Here is a 19,449-nt window from a genome sequence, read left to right on the forward strand (position 1 = left end):
AGGGTCTTGAAATTAACCAGAAGGTCCACAAGCCAAGTACAACCAGCCTGGGTTACATCATTTGAGATGTCCGAGGCCACCACCATCTGACAGGCAGTGAATGGTTCCACCCCCCCAGACCCTTGGAACCTCACACGCCACAGCTGGATTGGCTTACACATCTGCCCCTGCCCACCTACCAGGATGGGGCATTGGTGGGAATCTCCTGGAGCTATCATCAGAAAATAAGAGTCTGCATTAAATTCACAAGGCCCCCAGAAACAGACCAAGGTAGTAAAGCAATAGCACATGCCACTTCATTAAGAAATTAAACTGATGTTTTTAAAAGTCAACATTTTATCTAAGAAAGCATAACCTGTTTCCCTCTGATCAGATGTTTTCAGCTGCAGAGTGGATTACTTCAAAGCAATCTGTTGAGAGGTGCAGGAAAGAAGTATCAGGGCACTATGAATCATGCTGGGATTAGACAGGATTGGCCCCAAGACACGACTCATCCATGACAAACTTAATTCAAAAAAAATTCTTGGTGGAAAAATCCTTATTTTCTACCAAAGGTCACTATTCAACATCAGTTTCACATTTATGAAAACAAAATCATTTCCAGACTGTAAGCTCCCTGAAGGCAGGAACTGAATCAGTCTGGTTCATTCTGGTGTCGTTGGAGAGCCCTTGGCCCTGAACTGGCCCTCACTTTATTCTTGTTAAATGACCGAGAATTCAAAGACTCCAGGTTGTGTGTCAGCAGGTGTGTGTGAGTCTCACCCCTGTCAGGTTTGGACAGACAAGTGATTGGGGATGAAGCCTGCCAGGAAAGGGCCTCTAAACACATGCTAGCTATTCCTGAATCTGCCAGGCTCTAGGGTTTTTATTACTACTGGTTGCATTCCCCCATGGAGCTTCCAGTTCCACTGAAGCAACTTAGGGGAGGGATGGCATGGGTAGAAAGACCTCAGATGGCCTACTTACATTAACAGTCTGGAACTAAGTGGTTATCTAATGGGCTTTAAGAGCTAGGAAAGCCTTGTCACCCAACACATGGCTTTGAAGGCCAAAGCCAGCTAAATAATAATTTCAGTGCAGGGTGGGGGGAAGAAAAAGCATCACTGCAAAAATGTCCCCTATTCAAAAATTCTCATAATCTGTAGACAAAGATGCAGAAAAATACGCTGTTTTCTTTTCAGCTGCCTTGTTTATAGCATATTGTCTTGGGAAAAACAGAGCTAAAAAAAAAAAAAAAAAGCCAAAGGATTTTTCAGTTACACTTGTTACTAATCAGGACCTTCTAGCTAAAGATGGAATAGAAAAGAGACAACAATCCCTACCATTCCTAGTTCCACATCCATGTTACCCTCACAGCCAGTCCCTGGACTGCTAGTCCACTGGGGCACTCACGTATGGGTGAGGCGGGGAGACACCAGAGTTTCCATCCTCAGAGTGGTATAACATGTGTTCTCTAAGACATCTTGCTGTCCACAACACTGGAAAGTAAGACCTCCCCACTGCCAATGCCACACAGCTTTTTAAAAGGGTTTCTGAAATGAGTGGGTTTTATTTATTTTCTTTTATGTTCAGTTGGCCACTGTATAGTACAGCATTCGTTTTTGATGTAGTGTTCGATGATTCATTAGTTGTGTATAACACCCAGTGCTCATCACGACACATGCCCCTCCTTAGTACCCATCACCCTGTTACCTCGTCCCCCACCCCTCCCCCTTTGAAACCCTTAGTTTGGTTTCTGGGGTCCATAGTGTCTCATGGTTCATCTCCCTCTCTGATTTCTCCCCCTTCAGTTTTCCCTCCCTTCCACTGTGGTCCTCCGTGCTATTGTTTATGTTCCATATATGAGTGAAACCATATAATTGACTTTCTCTGCTTGACTTACTCACTTAGCATAATCCCCTCCAGTTCCATCCATGTCGATGCAAATGGTGGGTATTCATCCTTTCTGAAGGCTGAGTGATACTCCATTGTATGTATGGACCACACCTTTATCCATTCATCTGTTGAAGGGCATCTCTGCTCCTTTCACAGTTTGGTTATTGTGATACTGCTGCTATGGACATTTGGGTGCATGTTCCCCTTCTTTTCATTCACTACATCTGTATCTTTGGGATAAATACCTAGCAGTGTAGTTGCTGGGTCACAGGGTAGCTGTATTTCTAACATCTTGAGGAGCTTCCATATCATTTTTCAGAGTGGCTGTACCAGCTTGCATTTTCACCAACAGTGTAAGAGAGTTCCCCTTTCTCCACATGCTTACCAACATCTGTTCTTTACTATTTTAATTTTTGCATTCTGATTGGTGTAAGGTGGTTATCTCATTGTGGTTTTGAACTATTTCTCTGGTGGCTAGTGATGTTGAGCATTTTTTCATATGTCTGTTAGCCATTTGTTTGTCTTCTTTGGTGAAGTGTCTGTTCATGTCTTCTGCCCATTTTTTGACTGGGTTATTTTTTTTTTGAGGTGAGTTTGAGTTCTTTATAGATCTTGGATACCAGCCCTTTATCTGTAATGTAATTTGCAAATATCTTCTCCCATTCTGTGGGTTGCCTCATTGTTTTGTTGACTGTTTCCTTTGCTGTGCAGAAGTTTTCTATCCTGATGAAGTTCCAATACTTCATTTCTGTTTTTGCTTCCTTTGCCTTTGGAGACTTGTATTGAAAGAAGAGGCTATGGCCGATATTGAAGAGGTTACTGCCTATGTTCTCCTCTAGAATTTTGATGGATTCACACTGAGGTCTTTCATCCATTTTGAGTTTATCTTTGTGTATGCTGTGAGAGAATGGTCCAGTTTCATTCTTCTATATGTATCTGTCCAATTTTCCCAGCACCACTTATTAAAGGGACTGGTTTTTTTTTCCCATTTGGTATTTTTTCCTGCTTTGTCAAAGATTAGTTGACCACAGAGTTGAAGGTCCATTTCTGGAGTCTCTGTTCTGTTCCACTGGTCTATGTGTCTGTTTTTGTCCCCATACCATGCTGTCTTAGTGATCACAGCTTTGTAATATAGCTTGAAGTCAGGCAACGTGATGCTCCCAGCTTGTTTTTCTTCTTCAATATTCCCTTCACAATTCGAGGTCTTCTGGTTTCATAGAAGTTTTAGGATTGTTTGTTCTAGCTCCCTGAAAAATGCCAGTGGTATTTTAATAAGGATGACACCAAAAGTATAGCTTGCTTTGGCTAGGGTAGACATTTTAACAATGCTTATTCTTCCAATCCATGACCATGGAATATTTTGCCACCTTTTTTTATCTTCCTCAATTTCTTTCATAAGTGTTCTGTAGTATAGATCCTTTACTTCTTTGGTTAGGTTTATTCCTAGGTATCTTATGGTTTTTGGTGCTATCATAAATGGGATTGACTCCTTAATTTCTCTTTCTACAGTTACATTGTTAGTGTATAGAAAAGCAACTGATTTCTGTCCATTGATTTTGTATCCTGCCATATTGCTAAATTGCTGTATGAGTTCCAGTAATTTGAAGGTGGAGTCTTTTGGGTTTTCCACATAAAGTATCATGGCATCTGTGGAGAGAGAGTTTGACTACTTCTTTGCCAGTTTGGTTGCCTTTATTTCTTTTTGTTGTCTTATTGCTAATGCTAGGACTTCTAGCACTATGTTGAACAACAGTGGTGAGAGTGGGCATCCCTGTCATGTTCCTGACCTTAAAGGAAAGCTCTCAGCTTTTCCTCATTGATAATGATATTTGCTGTGGGCTTTTTATAGATGGTTTTTATAATACTGAGGAATGTTCCCTCTATCCCTATACTCTGAAGAGTTTTAATCAGGAACGGATGTTGTATTTTGTCAAATGCTTTTTTACATCAATTGAGAGGATCATATGGTCCTGAATGAGTTAGTTTTAAATGGAATTATAGAAATTGCAATTAGATTTCAAATTCAGCTAATCTTTAGGTCAGTTGGAAAGAGTTCAGATAGGAGGAGAGAGTCTTACTCCTGTTCCTCTGCAGTCTCACAGCTTTACACAGTCAGCCCCTAAATCACTGCTGGGTAGGGAGAGTTCACACCTTCAGACCTCCACTCAAATTTGAAAATATCTTGGTGGTGGTATTAAAGAGGGCACATTTTGCATGGAGTACTGGGTGTGGTGTGTAAACAATGAATCTTGAAACACCAAAAAAATAAAATTAAATTTAAAAAAAAGAAGAGTCAAATAATTTATAATAAATCTGTGTTTCAGAATGTCATTAAGAAAAATAATATTTTTTTAAGGAATGTAAAACCAGAGGTGTTTCTCAAGAAAGATACAAATAGTATGGTCTCCAATATATAAAATGTGATACATATTCACATGTAATTATTTTTATAATGAAGAAGAAACTGAGGACATTGAAAAAGACTACAGAAGTTTAGATGTAAACTCCCTACTTTAGCATAGGAAAGAAGGCTATTTTGTCCCCTGGACTAGAGTTAATTTAAAAAAACAGAAGTTTTTGAAAGGGAGAAACATATAAATAGCTTATTCCTATGGGGATAGTATTTTTAGCATCATTTTTGTGCTTCGTACATCTTCCTGACTCCAAAACACTGGAAGCAGGGTGATGTCAGGTTTTGCAGCAGTTGCTGTAGGGACATCTATTCCAGAATTTCCCAAGTGGATTCTGTATGGCATCTGTTCTAAGTACATTATGCATGTTGGTTGGAAAAGTGGGGTTCCATACCAAATGAGTTTGGGTAGTAATACCAAATCTCATTGACTCTAACACACTATTTATTGTGACATAATTATTGATCCCAAGATTACAAACCATGGGGAATCTAACATTCTCATAAAACTAAGGCAACAAAGGGCTGAATCCTTAGTATAAAACTAAAGGAAGAACAAATCTTTGTGCTCAAAGGGAACGCCTATGTGATCCATGGCACTAGCTCAAAAGAAAAGACAAAAAATTTCTCCTGAAAATTTAAACCATAAATGGTATTCACCAGAGTTTGCAATTCAAGTTCAAAAAATATCCTGGAACAGAGAAAGAGGTCACAGGTAGGCAGTATCCCCAGAAAACTGGTAGAAGCCACAGAAATGCTCTCTGAAAAAAAGTGACTTCAGAAGTGATGCCATCAAGATGGTAATGCAGGTCATCCCTGGCTTCAGTCTGCCTCACAAGAACACCAACAAGCAACCACCTACAGACTGGATTCCATTGTGAAAATCCCAGAACCAGAGCCTGAAACTAAAGCACAGAGACTGAGAAGGACACATTAGAAGGACAACAGGAGCAGCTTCACTCTGACCACATCCCCCTCCCCAAGGCTGGCATAGTGCCTCACCAAGATGGCCCTTTGGGTCTGTGGTTTCTCCAGTGAGAAAAGGAGAACTAAACCAAGGTAGACATCTAGCTCTTCCAGCATTGCAGGACACTTTCCAGGAGCCCTACTCAGGTCCTGTCTCATGGGGATCACTGGGGGAATCTGCAGGGCTCCACTACTGAGGATCAGATAGAGATGGAGATAGGAGGTGAGGTGTACAGCAACCAGCATTCAAATCTTAATGGACCTTACTCCTACTGGCAGCAGCATGGGAGCAGAGATCCCTACTGGGGGGTTCTACAACCTGCATAGCCAAGTCAGTGGCTATGTCTGGTTGGGAGCTTGATAGGCAGTTCTGCCTGATTTGGGTACCCAACCAAAGAGATGTATTACTGTGGAGCCATCCTATGATCCTACCTAGGCAGAGAAGAAAATTTACAGCTCCACCCAACTGCTGAGTATCACCTCCAACCCCACCCAACCAGAGACCCCAGATAGCCACAGAGCTCATCCTACAGCCCTATTATGCAGGGACCCAAACCAGCAGCCCCACCTTACAGTTAAAGTATAGTCTCTGGCCCCACAAAACCAGGGGCCCTGAACAGTAGCCTGGACAGACTCAAAGCACAGTCTATGGTACCACCCAATCAGGGAACCCAGCCTACAGTTCTACCCTATAGCAGAGTTCAGCCTACAGAACTGCCAATTGTAAAACACAGCCTGTAGCCCCATCTAGTCAGGGACCCAGCCAGTCCTGGAGCATAGCCTGCAGTCCTACCTGATGAGGGAGCCCAGACAGTGACCCAGCCCAACTTTAGGGGCATATATTATGGTCCTGCCTGATCATAAGGCATAGGCTAGGTCCCACCTAACCACAAAGCCCTGTCTACAACCCTGCATGAACACAAAGTCTAGCCAGTAGCACCATCTGGTCAGGGAGCTCAGCCTGACACCTTATTCAACTGTGAGCAATTGCAGATCCTAGTCCATAGCCCTGCCCCTTCACAGAACCCACCCAGGATCAGTCTCTCTGATCTCAGAGCACAAGCAGTGGCTTTACCCAACTACAGATCCTATGGGAAGCCCCACCTACCCACAAATGTTGCCACCTGACCAATCTAGTACTCCAATGGAGGTGAGCTGTCCTTCCCTACTGAAGGAAACCTACAAAGTCTGGAATTAGACACCACTTACTCAAATATGCAAATATAAACTCCAAGAGTCAAGGGCCATGAAGAATCAGGTAAAATAACACTACCAAAGGAAATGAATAAAGTGGCAATAATTGAATATAAAGAAATGGAAATCTATGGACCAAAAAAAAAAAAAAAAAAATCAGAATAATCCTCTTAAAGAAGGTCAGTGTAGGGACACCTGGGTGGCTCAGTGGGTTAAAGCCTCTGCCTTCGACTCAGGTCATGATCACAGGGTCCTGGGATCAAGCCCCACAGAGCTTCCACATCTCTCTCTCTCTCTCTCTCTCTCTGCCTGCCTCTCTGCCTACTTGTGATCTCTGCCTGTCAAATAAATAAATAAAATCTTAAAAAAAAAGAAGAAGGTCAGTGTACTAGAAGAACACACAGACAATTAAATGAAATTAGGAAAATAATGTATAAACAAAATGAGAAGTTCAGCAAAGAAATAGAAATCATCAAAACAAACAGAATCCTAGCCTGAAGAATATAGACTGACCTGAAGAATTTAATAGAGGACACCAATAACAAACTCAACCAAGCAGAAGAAAGAATCAGTAAACCTGAACATGGATCACCTCACATTTCCAGTCAAACGGAAAGTAGAATAGTGGTTTCCAGTGGCTGGAGGAAGGAATAAAGAGGAAGTTGTTTTTCAATGGGTAGAGGGTGTAGGGTAGAAGAAAAAATTCTGGAGATCCAATGCACAACAATGTGAATGTTCCTAATACCATTGAATTGTACACTTAAGAATAGCTAGGACAGGGGGAGGAGTCAAGATGGCGGAGAAGTAGCAGGCTGAGACTGCTTCAGCTAGCCGGAGATCAGCTAGATAGCTTATCTAAAGATTGCAAACACCTGAAAATCCATCGGCAGATCGAAGAGAAGAAGAACAGCAATTCTGGAAACAGAAAAACAACCACTTTCTGAAAGGTAGGACCGGCGGAGAAGTGAATCCAAAGCGACGGGAAGATAGACCCCGGGGGGAGGGGCCGGCTCCCGGCAAGCGGCGGAGCAACGGTGCACAAAATCAGGACTTTTAAAAGTCTGCTCCGCTGAGGGACATCGCTCCAGAGGCTAAACCGGGGCGAAGCCCACGCGGGTTCAGCGTGGCCTCAGGTCCCGCAGGGTCACAGAAGGATCAGGGGTGTCTGAGTGTCGCAGACCTTGCGGGTATTGGAACGGGAAAGCCGGCTACAGAGACAGAGCCGACAGTAAGCTCACAGCTCGGTGTTACCTTGAACCGGTCGCAGGCTCGGTGAGCTCGGAGCGCGGCCGGAGGTCAGGCAGACGGGAGTAACTGGGCGCTGTTCTCTGAGGGCGCACTGAGGAGTGCGGCCCTGGGCTCTCGGCTCCTCCGGGCCGGAGACCAGGAGGCCGCCATTTGTATTCCCGTCCTCCGGAACTCTACGGAAAGCGCTCAGGGAACAAAAGCTCCTGAAAGCAAACCCGAGCGGATTACTCACCCCGGCCCCGGGTAAGGGCGGTGTAATTCCGCCTGGGGCAAAGACACTTGAGAATCACTACAACAGGCCCCTCCCCCAGAAGATCAACAAGAAATCCAGCCGAGACCAAGTTCACCTACCAAGGAGTGCGGTTTCAATACCAAGGAGAGCAGCAGAATTCCAGAGGAGGAGAAAGCCAAGCACGGAACTCATGGCTTTTTCCCTGTGATTTTTTTTTAGTCTTGCAGTTAATTTAATTTTTTTCTTTTTCATTTTTTTTTTTTTTCTCGCCTTCGGGTAAAATTTTTTTTTTTTTTTAACTGTTACCTTTTTCTTTTTTAACGATTTTTTACTAGTTTATCTAATATATATATTTTTTCTTTTTTACATTTTTCTTAGGTGTTTTCCTTTTTTTTTTAAATTCTTTTCTTTTCTTTTTTCTTTTTTCTTTTTTTTTCTTTTTTTTTCTTTCTTCCTTTTTGAACCTCTTTTTATCCCCTTTCTCCCCCCTCACGATTTTGGATCTCTTCTAATTTGGTTAAAGCATGTTTTCCTGGGGTTGTTGCCACCCTTTTAGTATTTTACTTGCCCCTTCATATACTCTTATCTGGACAAAATGACAAGACGGAAAAATTCAACACAAAAAAAAGAACAAGAGGCAGTACCGAAGGCTAGGGACCTAATCAATACAGACATTGGTAATATGTCAGATCTAGAGTTCAGAATGACAATTCTCAAGGTTCTAGCCGGGCTCGAAAAAGGCATGGAAGATATTAGAGAAACCCTCTCGAGAGATATAAAAGCCCTTTCTGGAGAAATAAAAGAACTAAAATCTAACCAAGTTGAAATCAAAAAAGCTATTAATGAAGTGCAATAAAAAATGGAGGCTCTCACTGCTAGGATCAATGAGGCAGAAGAAAGAATTAGTGATATAGAAGACCAAATGACAGAGAATAAAGAAGCTGAGCAAAAGAGGGACAAACAGCTACTGGACCACGAGGGGAGAATTCGAGAGATAAGTGACACCATAAGACGAAACAACATTAGACTAATTGGGATTCCAGAAAAAGAAGAAAGAGAGAGGGGAGCAGAAGGTATACTGGAGAGAATTATTGGGGAGAATTTCCCCAATATGGCAAAGGGAACGAGCATCAAAATTCAGGAGGTTCAGAGAACGCCCCTCAAAATCAATAGGAATAGGCCCACACCCCGTCACCTAATAGTAAAATTTACAAGTCTCAGTGACAAAGAGAAAATCCTGAAAGCAGCCCGGGAAAAGAAGTCTGTAACATACAATGGTAAAAATATTAGATTGGCAGCTGACTTATCCACAGAGACCTGGCAGGCCAGAAAGAGCTGGCATGATATTTTCAGAGCACTAAACGAGAAAAACATGCAGCCAAGAATACTATATCCAGCTAGGCTATCATTGAAAATAGAAGGAGAGATTAAAAGCTTCCAGGACAAACAAAAACTGAAAGAATTTGCAAATACCAAACCAGCTCTACAGGAAATATTGAAAGGGGTCCTCTAAGCAAAGAGAGAGCCTACAAGTGGTAGATCAGAAAGGAACAGAGACCATATACAGTAACAGTCACCTTACAGGCAATACAATGGCACTAAATTCATATCTCTCAATAGTTACCCTGAATGTTAATGGGCTAAATGCCCCTGTCAAAAGACACAGGGTATCAGAATGGATAAAAAAACAAAACCCATCTATATGTTGCCTCCAAGAAACTCATTTTAAGCCCGAAGACACCTCCAGATTTAAAGTGAGGGGGTGGAAAAGAATTTACCATGCTAATGGACATCAGAAGAAAGCAGGAGTGGCAATCCTTATATCAGATCAATTAGATTTTAAGCCAAAGACTATAATAAGAGATGAGGAAGGACACTATATCATACTCAAAGGGTCTGTCCAACAAGAAGATTTAACAATTTTAAATATCTATGCCCCCAACGTGGGAGCAGCCAACTATATAAACCAATTAATAACAAAATCAAAGAAACACATCAACAATAATACAATAATAGTAGGGGACTTTAACACTCCCCTCACTGAAATGGACAGATCATCCAAGCAAAAGATCAGCAAGGAAATAAAGGCCTTAAACGACACACTGGACCAGATGGACATCACAGATATATTCAGAATATTTCATCCCAAAGCAACAGAATACACATTCTTCTCTAGTGCACATGGAACATTCTCCAGAATAGATCACATCCTCGGTCCTAAATCAGGACTCAACCGGTATCAAAAGATTGGGATCATTCCCTGCATATTTTCAGACCACAATGCTCTAAAGCTAGAACTCAACCACAAAAGGAAGTTTGGAAAGAACCCAAATACATGGAGACTAAACAGCATCCTTCTAAAGAATGAATGGGTCAACCAGGAAATTAAAGAAGAATTGAAAAAAATCATGGAAACAAATGATAATGAAAATACAACGGTTCAAAATCTGTGGGACACAACAAAGGCAGACGTGAGAGGAAAATATATAGCCGTACAAGCCTTTCTCAAGAAACAAGAAAGGTCTCAGGTACACAACCTAACCCTACACCTAAAGGAGCTGGAGAAAGAACAAGAAAGAAACCCTAAGCCCAGCAGGAGAAGAGAAATCATAAAGATCAGAGCAGAAATCAATGAAATAGAGACCAACATAACAGTAGAACAAATCAACGAAACTAGGAGCTGGTTCTTTGAAAGAATTAATAAAATTGATAAACCCCTGGCCCGACTTATCAAAAAGAAAAGAGAAAGGACCCAAATAAATAAAATCATGAATGAAAGAGGAGAGATCACAACTAACACCAAAGAAATACAAACTATTATAAGAACATACTATGAGCAACTCTACGCCAACAAATTTGACAATCTGGAAGAAATGGATGCATTCCTAGAAACATATAAACTACCACAACTGAACCAGGAAGAAATAGAAAGCCTGAACAGACCCATAACCAGTAAGGAGATTGAAACAGTCATTAAAAATCTCCAAACGAACAAAAGCCCAGGGCCAGACGGCTTCCCGGGGGAATTCTACCAAACGTTTAAAGAAGAACTAATTCCTATTCTCCTGAAACTGTTCCAAAAAATAGAAATGGAAGGAAAACTTCCAAACTCATTTTATGAGGCCAGCATCACCTTGATCCTAAAACCAGACAAGGATCCCACCAAAAAAGAGAGCTATAGACCGATATCCTTGATGAACACAGATGCGAAAATACTCAACAAAATACTAGCCAATAGGATTCAACAGTACATTAAAAAGATTATTCACCACGACCAAGTGGGATTTATTCCAGGGCTGCAAGGTTGGTTCAACATCCGCAAATCAGTCAATGTGATACAACACATCAATAAAAGAAAGAACAAGAACCATATGATACTCTCAATAGATGCTGAAAAAGCATTTGACAACGTACAGCATCCCTTCCTGATCAAAACTCTTCAAAGGGTAGGGATAGAGGGCACATACCTCAATATCATCAAAGCCATCTATGAAAAACCCACCGCAAATATCATTCTCAATGGAGAAAAACTGAAAGCTTTTCCGCTAAGGTCAGGAACACGGCAGGGATGTCCATTATCACCACTGCTATTCAACATAGTACTAGAGGTCCTAGCCTCAGCAATCAGACAACAAAAGGAAATTAAAGGCATCCAAATCGGCAAAGAAGAAGTCAAATTATCACTCTTCACAGATGATATGATACTATATGTGGAAAACCCAAAAGACTCCACTCCAAAACTGCTAGAACTTATACAGGAATTCAGTAAAGTGTCAGGATATAAAATCAATGCACAGAAATCAGTTGCATTTCTCTACACCAACAGCAAGACAGAAGAAAGAGAAATTAAGGAGTCCATCCCATTTACAATTGCACCCAAAACCATAAGATACCTAGGAATAAACCTAACCAAAGAGACACAGAATCTATACTCAGAAAACTATAAAGTACTCATGAAAGAAATTGAGGAAGACACAAAGAAATGGAAAAATGTTCCATGCTCCTGGATTGGAAGAATAAATATTGTGAAAATGTCTATGCTACCTAAAGCAATCTACACATTTAATGCAATTCCTATCAAAGTACCATCCATCTTTTTCAAAGAAATGGAACAAATAATGCTAAAATTTATATGGAACCAGAAAAGACCTCGAATAGCCAAAAGGATATTGAAAAAGAAAGCCAACGTTGGTGGCATCACAATTCCGGACTTCAAGCTCTATTACAAAGCTGTCGTCATCAAGACAGCATGGTACTGGCACAAAAACAGACACATAGATCAATGGAACAGAATAGAGAGCCCAGAAATAGACCCTCAACTCTATGGTCAACTAATCTTCGACAAAGCAGGAAAGAATGTCCAATGGCAAAAAGACAGCCTCTTCAATAAATGGTGCTGGGAAAATTGGACAGCCACATGCAGAAAAATGAAATTGGACCATTTCCTTACACCACACACGAAAATAGACTCAAAATGGATGAAGGACCTCAATGTGAGAAAGGATTCCATCAAAATCCTTGAGGAGAACACAGGCAGCAACCTCTTTGACCTCTGCCGCAGCAACATCTTCCTAGGAACAACGCAAAAGGCAAGGGAAGCAAGGGCAAAAATGAACTATTGGGATTTCATCAAGATCAAAAGCTTTTGCACAGCAAAGGAAACAGTTAACAAAATCAAAAGACAACTGACAGAATGGGAGAAGATATTTGCAAACGACATATCAGATAAAGGACTAGTGTCCAGAATCTATAAAGAACTTAGCAAACTCAACACCCAAAGAACAAATAATCCAATCAAGAAATGGGCAGAGGACATGAACAGACATTTCTGCAAAGAAGACATCCAGATGGCCAACAGACACATGAAAAAGTGCTCCATATCACTCGGCATCAGGGAAATACAAATCAAAACCACGATGAGATATCACCTCACACCAGTCAGAATGGCTAAAATCAACAAGTCAGGAAATGACAGATGCTGGCGAGGATGCGGAGAAAGGGGAACCCTCCTACACTGTTGGTGGGAATGCAAGCTGGTGCAGCCACTCTGGAAAACAGCATGGAGGTTCCTCAAAATGTTGAAAATAGAACTGCCCTATGACCCAGCAATTGCACTATTGGGTATTTACCCTAAGGATACAAACGTAGTGATCCAAAGGGGCACATGCACCCGAATGTTTATAGCAGCAATGTCCACAATAGCCAAACTATGGAAAGAACCTAGATGTCCATCAACAGATGAATGGATCAAGAAGATGTGGTATATATACACAATGGAATACTATGCAGCCATCAAAAGAAATGAAATCTTGCCATTTGCGACAACATGGATGGAACTAGAGCATATCATGCTTAGCGAAATAAGTCAAGCAGAGAAAGACAACTATCATATGATCTCCCTGATATGAGGAAGTGGTGATGCAACATGGGGGCTTAAGTGGGTAGGAGAAGAATAAATGAAACAAGATGGGATTGGGAGGGAGACAAACCATAAGTGACTTTTAATCTCACAAAACAAACTGAGGGTTGCTGGGGGGAGGGGGTTTGGGAGAAGAGGGTGGGATTATGGACATTGGGGAGGGTATGTGCTTTGGTGAGTGCTGTGAAGTGTGTAAACCTGGTGATTCACAGACCTGTACCCCTGGGGATAGAGTATTATGCCTCCATCAGAAAGGATGAATACCCAACTTTTGTAGCAACATGGACGGGACTGGAAGAGATTATGCTGAGTGAAATAAGTCAAGCAGAGAGAGTCAATTATCATATGGTTTCACTTATTTGTGGAGCATAACAAATAGCATGGAGGACATGGGGACTTAGAGTGGAGAAGGGAGTTGGGGGAAATTGGAAGGGAAGGTGAACCATGAGAGACTATGGACTCTGAAAAACAATCTGAGGGTTTTGAAGGGACGGGGGGTGGGAGGTTGGGGTACCAGGTGGTGGGTATTATAGAGGGCACGGATTGCATGGAGCACGGGGTGTGGTGCAAAAATAATGAATATTGTTATGCTGGAAATAAAAAAAAAAAATAGAAGGAAAAAAAAAAAAAGAATAGCTAGGACATTAAACTTTATGTTATGTGTCTTTGAACACAATTAAATTTTTTAAAAGTACTTTAAAAATAGCTGATATAGACCATGATTATAAAACCTACCTCATATGGTTATTGTAAATATTGAGTGAATACAGGCAAAATATTTAGACAATGCCTGACACAGTAAGTTCTACATAAGTGTTAGTTATAATTGCAATTTGTTTTATCCCTACTTGTTGGTGTCAATGATATAATGGGTTTACCTAGAAGATGACACTATAAGATTGATGTCATTACATGGGAATTGTCACTGACTTACTGCTTTTTCCTCTCCAACAGAAGATGACAAATTACTACTTGCCATTTTCCTGACAAGCTCATCTACTTCTCTGACAAGTCTGGAAATCAAATCTTAACTTCTCCACAGTATGGATAGCTCTTAAAATTTGTGGGATCACACTTCATCACGGCCATCAAGAATGCATCCCTTAGGGTGCCTGGGTGTCTCAGTGGGTTAAAGCCTCTGCCTTAGGCTCAGGTCATGATCTCAGGGTCCTGAAATCAAGTCCTGCATTGGGCTCTCTGCTCAGCAGGGAACCTGTTTCCTTCTCTCTCTCTCTCTCTCTGCCTGCGTCTCTGCCTGTTTGTGATCTGTCAAATAAATAAATAAAATCTTAAAAAAAAAAAAAAAACGAATGCATCCCTTAGACATTTTTACCATGCTAAGCCCCAGCCAAGCCCCACAAGTACCATGTGTCACCATGGTCTGACACATACCATGGGTTTAATAAATATTCATCCAATGAACCAAAGTCTTAAATAGTGGAACCGAGGGATCCTGTTCAGTAATTATAAACTGGAATCCCAGTTTGATCAAATAATCATAAAAATTAGAGCACAAACGATAACAGTCCAGGACTCCTCCTCCATAGCTCAATTGGTTTTAGGTGGTGATTGCTCTTCTGCCTGAAGAGGATTTGCCCTGCCCAATTTAAATCAACCAAGATCCAGGAAAAACAAAATAAAACTGAAAATTTAGCTACTGTCAGGCCTGACTGGCCTTCTGTGTTCCTTCCTGTGCTGGTGAGTTGGGCTGGAAATCTACTCTATATTTTCCCTATAGTAAAGAAATATATGAATAATTAAGAAGTACATCATTTGTGGTCCAATTAACTACCGTATAAACACAATACAACACATACAAAAAACATCACTCTGCATTCTGATATCAAAGCATAATCACATTGGGATCTTGAGGCACAAGCCCCGTTCCCACAGGGAAAGCTGTACACATGTACACATTTACACAGAGGGCCAGGCAGGACTGACAGTAGTCTAATAAAGATGGTGTAACAAACCAGAGATTTCAGTGTGATAAATGAAGGGAGGGCAGGAGGGCAGGAGGGAGGAGGGAAGGAAGCAAGCTAAGTTGAACCAACCATTTAAGAAACCTAATCATAAACTGGTGGTATGTCTTACAACTAGATTTAAGCATTAGGTACTCATGTCTTTGGAATGATCACTGCTCTCCCATGGTGTTCTCTCTTAAAAGGTAAATACCAGTGAGAAGATTGGAAAGCTAGTTGCTTAACATCTGACGCTGGCCAGTTTTATCAGATCTTGAAAGCAGAGGAGAAAATCACCTAAATGTAAAGGTTATAAGTCACTGAATGTTAGTTTCCAACTTCACAGTTTAACAACAACAACAACAACAACAAAAACAAAACAAAAAAAACCTTGGCACCAAACCTATTATCCAAGCTCTGTGTGTCTGTAAATAAAGATCATTGGCCACTCTTCTGTGTCTTGAGAGATCTAAATGAGAGTCTAGGTGTCCCTTCATAGTTCTGTGATTTTTCAAAAGCCCCAAATCTTTGCACTATGAAAATCGTGATTCTTGTAAGGACTGCTTAATTAATAGCCTGCTTCATTTTTATGTGGAGGAAAAGCCCATTCTCATTCTCACATTTGTTTTTATTGGACAAGGTGAGATTATAAGCAGGTAAGTTCCCCCTCAGCCTTCCCTGAAGTAATGCTAATACTTCTTTCTGAGAAACCAAATCAAGACTTTTGCTTTACTTCAGTGTCTGGAGTTTACAAAATATGTCAACAAAAATATCAACATAGTCTGCTTTTAGTTCCGGGCATATTATCCTTAAAAGAAAACATTAGGAATGAGTATAGGTGTTCCTCATTTTAAGACATCTCATCCTCTCGGATAAAGGGAAAAACACACAACATCTATATTCATTACAAAAATTATTCACTAATCTCCCCTGGCACACTTAAAATAATACAAAATGTTATAATTTAATTCATACTCCGTTGTTTTGGAATAAAATGACTGAAAAAAATAGTTTTATGCATATCATAGAAACAAATGATTAAATCCAAGACAAAGGAAGAACAGTAGAAGAACTCTCTCATGAGAGTTATGGTTACCATGTCATTCTCTTTTTCTCTCTTTCTCTTTTCTTTCTTAGAACTATACTCAGATGCTATTAGCCTGACATTTCACAGTTGATACCTAGGGTCAAAACTTTCCTGGTATCCAGATATGGGGTGAAATAACTAACTATCTTTTAAAATGGCTATGAATAGATAGAAAAATAGACTCCTAACTTATGAACTGCTAATTTTTCTTCCTTGTCACCAACATCATCTATTGTATCACCATTATCTATTTTATCAATTTTTATCTGATGAAATGCTATCAAAATATCCTTGATGTCAAGGTATCAATTATTTCTCCTGAATTTAAAACATATTTACTCTCAGCCCATACACAGTTTGTATGTTGGGTGAGTGACCATCTTCCCAGAAATACATCAACATCTCTTGTTAGTGTTTCTTAGGCTTCTGTCCTGAATGAAAGCTCCACACCAAGATTACCTGTCATCCTACAAAATATTTCAATAAAAATTTAAACCCCACAGGATGAAAATTCATTGGTTACCTAAATAAATAAAAATAAATAAATAAAATTCCAGTTAAAAGTATATTCTTTTTGTGTTTCAAGATCAAATCCACTATAGTTTCATAACTACCATACTGTGATCTCTATGAGACATAGAAAAATGCTACTTTTTAATAAAGAGCCATGAAGAATAGCCATCTGCAATTCAGTGGGACCTAATAAAAGAAAGGAAAGCACTTTTTTTTACCCACCTGGGCTGAGAAACCACAGAAGAAACCAAACCAGAAATGCACAAGTGTGAATGCAAAATTCTTATAGAAGAAATAGCCTAAGAATTTGCACATTCGGAAATAGGACCACCTTCCATGAACAAGAAGAAGCCTTTGGAGGTATCTAAATTGTGCAAATGAATAGTCACTGGCTAAGACGGCCTGCAGTCCTTCCTGGCCGCTGATGCCAACGCCAATGTGAGCACCTACAAAGGAAGAGAGGAATGCTTTCATTCCCTAAACAAAGATACAATCTCTTTTAAGTCATTATTTATCTATAGAAATCTTATAGCTATAGCATTTATAATTGTTTGTGTGTATTATCTTATGAAATATCATTAGTAAAGTATTTATCCTAGTTTTCCAAAAGAGAAAACTGACCCCCAAATTTCATTAATTTGCATAAGGTTTTACGATTTGTAAGTGGCAAAGCTGGGACTAACCCCAAATGTCAGGACTGCGGATCCAGTAGTTCGTTCCTTACACCATAGCTAGTTACCATATAATACAAGGTCATCAATATCCCTTTTTAGTCTAAAAATACACAGATGAATTAATTAAAGACAAAGGTTCTTTTATGAATGCTAATAATGCCAAATGTATTAGACCCAGGAATTATTGATTTTAGAACCAGTGGTAAAATTAAATTACAGTGTAGTCTCCATTGCATCTTGCCAGATGCTGAACCCCAGGACTCTGGTCTACAGCAAACCCTACTGAGTGAATATCCTCTTACTTTTGATCATGCTGACATCATTGGCTCCATCGCCTATGGCCAAAGTGACAGCATTCCTGTAGTTCCTCACCAGTTCCACTACTTGGGCTTTCTGGAGTGGAGTGACTCGGCAGCAAACCACAGTTTTACACATGCAGGCGAGTTCTAGGAGATCGTTTTTGACATCACTTTCTAGGGCATGGGCCTATATTATTAAAAAGAAAGAAAATCCAGATTACAAGAAGACCTAATCAATGAGAGATGTCATTCGGGAAACAGAATTCTTGTTTCTCAACTGATCTCTTTTCTAAACAGTTTAATTCATTTCAACACGTTACTGTCGATCCAGAGTCACATAAACAACTTACTAAAGAAGTGAGCACTAAACTCCTACTAAGTGCCAAGGAATTTTAGAATAAAAATAAAATGACACAGAGCCCTTGGGTGTCCTCTATGACACATTATCACGCTGTATGGGTAAGATACAACTCAAGGCCAGAAAAGTTCCAGAATCTGCTAAAATAAAGAAAAGCAACAGCCAGAACTTGTCCACCATTTCACCAAGTTCAGAATGAACTACAAAATGATGGGGACTTCTTTGTTCTATGTGATGGAACTTTTGTTTCCTTTGCATTGTTGTTTTGTATGTTTAGTGTTTGTTGTTGTGGTTGGTGGGGCAAATGAAAAGCAGATGACCTGGAGATTAGCTTTTGAAAAACAAAGTGACTGAAATGGAGAGAGGCCTGTGCAAGAGGGGGGCTTGCATGCAACCTGCATCTCAGGGTTCCCAACTGATTCCAGCCTTGTTCCTCTCAAACTATGCCAAGAAATGACTGAAAAATAGAGCATAATCCTTTGTGGTTAACTGTGCAATTTGCTTTCTAGAAGACATCCCACTGTACATTATTTAATAAACACATTAGAAGGAAAGCAATCCACCTGAACTTTGAGTCTTCAGTGTCTCTGAATCAATCTCTAGCAAGATATTCACAACCCATCATAATCTGACCCCTATATTCCTATATGGTTATGGTCTTCTACCAACACCTTTAAGTTTACTTTGTACTCTCATCATGCCAAATTGCTTGTTTCCATACTGTGATAGGTTCTTCTTTGACTCTATGCCTTTGTACTTGCTACTTCTGTGGCTGGAAACATCACTTCCTCCAGGAAGTCTTCCTTGACTTCCACACAAGAACCTAGATGTGTGTGCCTCTATACTCCCAAAGCTCTTTGTTCATTCCTCTATATAGTATCTGTCATACTACTGTGAGATTAGCTTTCCCACTAGACCGCAATCCCTAAAATAAGAACCATGTTCCAGTCATATCCTTATCCTCAGGCTCCGGCATCTTGACCTGGGCATGTAATAAGTGTTAATGGTATCAATGAAAGGATGGGTGAATGAATGTAAAACATGACTCTGATGTAGAAAATTCTTATGTCAAGGCCCGTGATGCCTGGGGAAACAGTGAGTTAGCTTTCTCAAATATAATCGCCCTTTCTGAAAAAGAAAGCATGTAACTGGTTGTCTTGCTTAGAATGGTCCCCTTTTCTCTTTCTTCCTTATTATCAACAAGTAAATATCT

At 40.3% G+C, this 19,449-nt stretch overlaps 1 protein-coding gene across 10 annotated transcripts in view; it reads right to left on the bottom strand.

Moving 5' to 3' along the window:
• ATP8B4 (ATPase phospholipid transporting 8B4 (putative)) overlaps positions 1 to 19,449 on the bottom strand; it is a 268,272-nt gene that overhangs the window by 37,806 nt on the left and 211,017 nt on the right. For all 10 annotated transcript variants that reach the window (XM_032343690.1, XM_032343682.1, XM_032343688.1 and 7 more), the window contains 2 exons: positions 17,882 to 18,065; positions 17,128 to 17,351 (listed from right to left, as the gene is read on the bottom strand). In XM_032343690.1, the coding sequence (XP_032199581.1) occupies positions 17,128 to 17,351; positions 17,882 to 18,065 (408 nt within the window). The remainder of the gene's footprint in view (positions 1 to 17,127; positions 17,352 to 17,881; positions 18,066 to 19,449) is intronic.

This window comes from Mustela erminea, chromosome 5 (genome assembly GCF_009829155.1).
Source record: "Mustela erminea isolate mMusErm1 chromosome 5, mMusErm1.Pri, whole genome shotgun sequence".
In the NCBI taxonomy this organism is placed as follows: Eukaryota; Metazoa; Chordata; class Mammalia; order Carnivora; family Mustelidae; genus Mustela; species Mustela erminea.